At 44.7% G+C, this 2,033-nt stretch overlaps 1 protein-coding gene across 1 annotated transcript; it reads right to left on the bottom strand.

Annotated features, from left to right (window-relative positions):
- Window positions 1–321, bottom strand: LOC112607291 (60S ribosomal protein L36a). The gene has a single exon (XM_025358401.1). It carries the CDS (start codon window positions 319–321, stop codon window positions 1–3), a length of 321 nt encoding a protein of 106 aa, XP_025214186.1.
- Between the last annotated feature and the right edge of the window lie 1,712 nt (window positions 322–2,033).

Below are 2,033 nucleotides of genomic sequence, written 5' to 3'. Positions count from 1 at the left end.
TTAGAATTGGATCACTTGGCCCTTTCTCGTCTTATCTCCTCCCAGTTCAAAATGCTTGCATCTTTTAGTAGCCAGCATTCTCTCAGATCTGCAGTTGGGCTCCACGCACTCAAGCCTTAGCACAATCTTCTTTGTAGTTTTAGCCTTTTTCCAGAAAATCGGCTTAGTGTGCCCACCGTAGCCACTCTGCTTCCTGTCATAACGCCGCTTTCCCAGGGCATACAGAGAATCCTTGCCCTTCTTGTACTGGGTCACTTTGTGGGGCTGGTGCTTGTCATACTTCTTACAGAACGTCCGACGGGTTTTAGGGATGTTCACCATGTTTGCGTGAGCGCTACTGGCAAGGAAAAGAGATTTTTCAAATCTTAAAAAGATAACTGACTGTTTAAAACAAAAATAATAAGAATGTAATTTGAAGGTTTTGTGTTTTTTTTGAGTCAGAGTCTCACTCTGTTGCCCAGACTGGAGTGTAGTGGCATAATCTCCACTCACTGCAACCTCCGCCTCCCAGGTTCAAGTGATTCTCCTGCCTCAGCCTCCCAAGTAGCTGGGATTACAGGTGTGTACCACCATGGTCAGTTACTTTTTGTATTTTTAGTAGAGACGGGATTTCACCAGGTTGCCCAGGCTGGTCTTGAACTCCTGGCATCAAGTAATCCACCCGCCTTGGCTTCCCTAAGTGCTGGTATTACAGGTGTGAACCACTGTACCTGGTCATAATTTGAAGCTTATAACATGAAGTAAGTGAAAAGTATGGCAACAAGAACACAGAGTCTGGGGAGGGGCAAGTAGAAATACACAGTTGTAAAGGTCCTATGCAATGCATAAAGTGCCAGACTGTGCCCAGCCAGATCCTAAAGTTTATATAAAAAGGCAAAAGATCCAGAATATCCAACGCAGTACTGAAGAAGAAGAACAAAGTTGGAGGACTGAGCCTACACGACCTCAAGATGTACTACAAAGCTACGGTAACGAAGACAGCGTGTTATCGGCAAAAGAATGGAAAAATAGACCAATGGGCAGAATAGAAAGCACAGAGGTAACAGGCTCATATAAATATAATAATCCACTGATATTTGACACAGAAGTAAAGGCAATTTGACAGACAAAAGAAAATCATTTCGGCCGAGCACGGTGGCTCAAGCCTGTAATCCCAGCACTTTGGGAGGCCGAGATGGGTGGATCACGAGGTCAGGAGATTGAGACCATCCTGGCTAACACGGTGAAACCCCGTCTCTACTAAAAAATACAAAAAACTAGCCGGGCGAGATGGCGGGCACCTGTAGTCCCAGCTACTGGGAAGGCTGAGGCAGGAGAATGGCGTGAACCTGGGAGGCGGAGCTTGCAGGGAGCCGAGATCCGGCCACTGCACTCCAGCCTGGGCGACAGGGCAAGACTCTGTCTCAAAAAAAAAAAAAAAAGAAAAAGAAAATCATTTCAACAAATGGTGCTGGAACACCTGGACGTATGGGGAGAACAAAAGAACCTATGCATAGACCTTACTCCCTTCACAAAAATTAGCTTAAAATGGATTATGGACCTAAAAGCGTAGCAGAACTATAAAGCTCCTAGAAGATAACACAGGATAAAGTTTAGTTGACTCTGGGTTTGGTGATAACTTTCTTTGTTTTGTTTCATTTTAAGATCCAGTCTCGCCCTGTGGCCTAGGCTGGAATGCAGTGGTGTGATGGTAGCTCACTGCAGCCTCAACCTCCTGAGCTTAAGTGATCCTCCCACCTCAGTCTCCCGAGCAGCTAGGACCACAGGCATGCACCACCATGCTCAGCTGATGAGGAAATTTTTAGATACAGCACCAAAATTATGGCCCACGAAACAATAATGTAGTAAGTTGGACTTATTAAAATTAAGAACTTCTGCAGCGTAGAAGACATTGCTAAAAGAATGGAGTCACGAGGCACAGACTGGGAGAACATTTTGGTCAAACACACGTCTGATAACGACCTTGAATCCAAAATATACGAAGAACCCTTAAAATTCAGTAACTTTAAAAAACCATTTAAGACAGTGCAAAA

Source organism: Theropithecus gelada, chromosome 14 (genome assembly GCF_003255815.1).
Source record: "Theropithecus gelada isolate Dixy chromosome 14, Tgel_1.0, whole genome shotgun sequence".
In the NCBI taxonomy this organism is placed as follows: Eukaryota; Metazoa; Chordata; class Mammalia; order Primates; family Cercopithecidae; genus Theropithecus; species Theropithecus gelada.
This window is presented reverse-complemented; position numbering and strand designations above follow the sequence as displayed.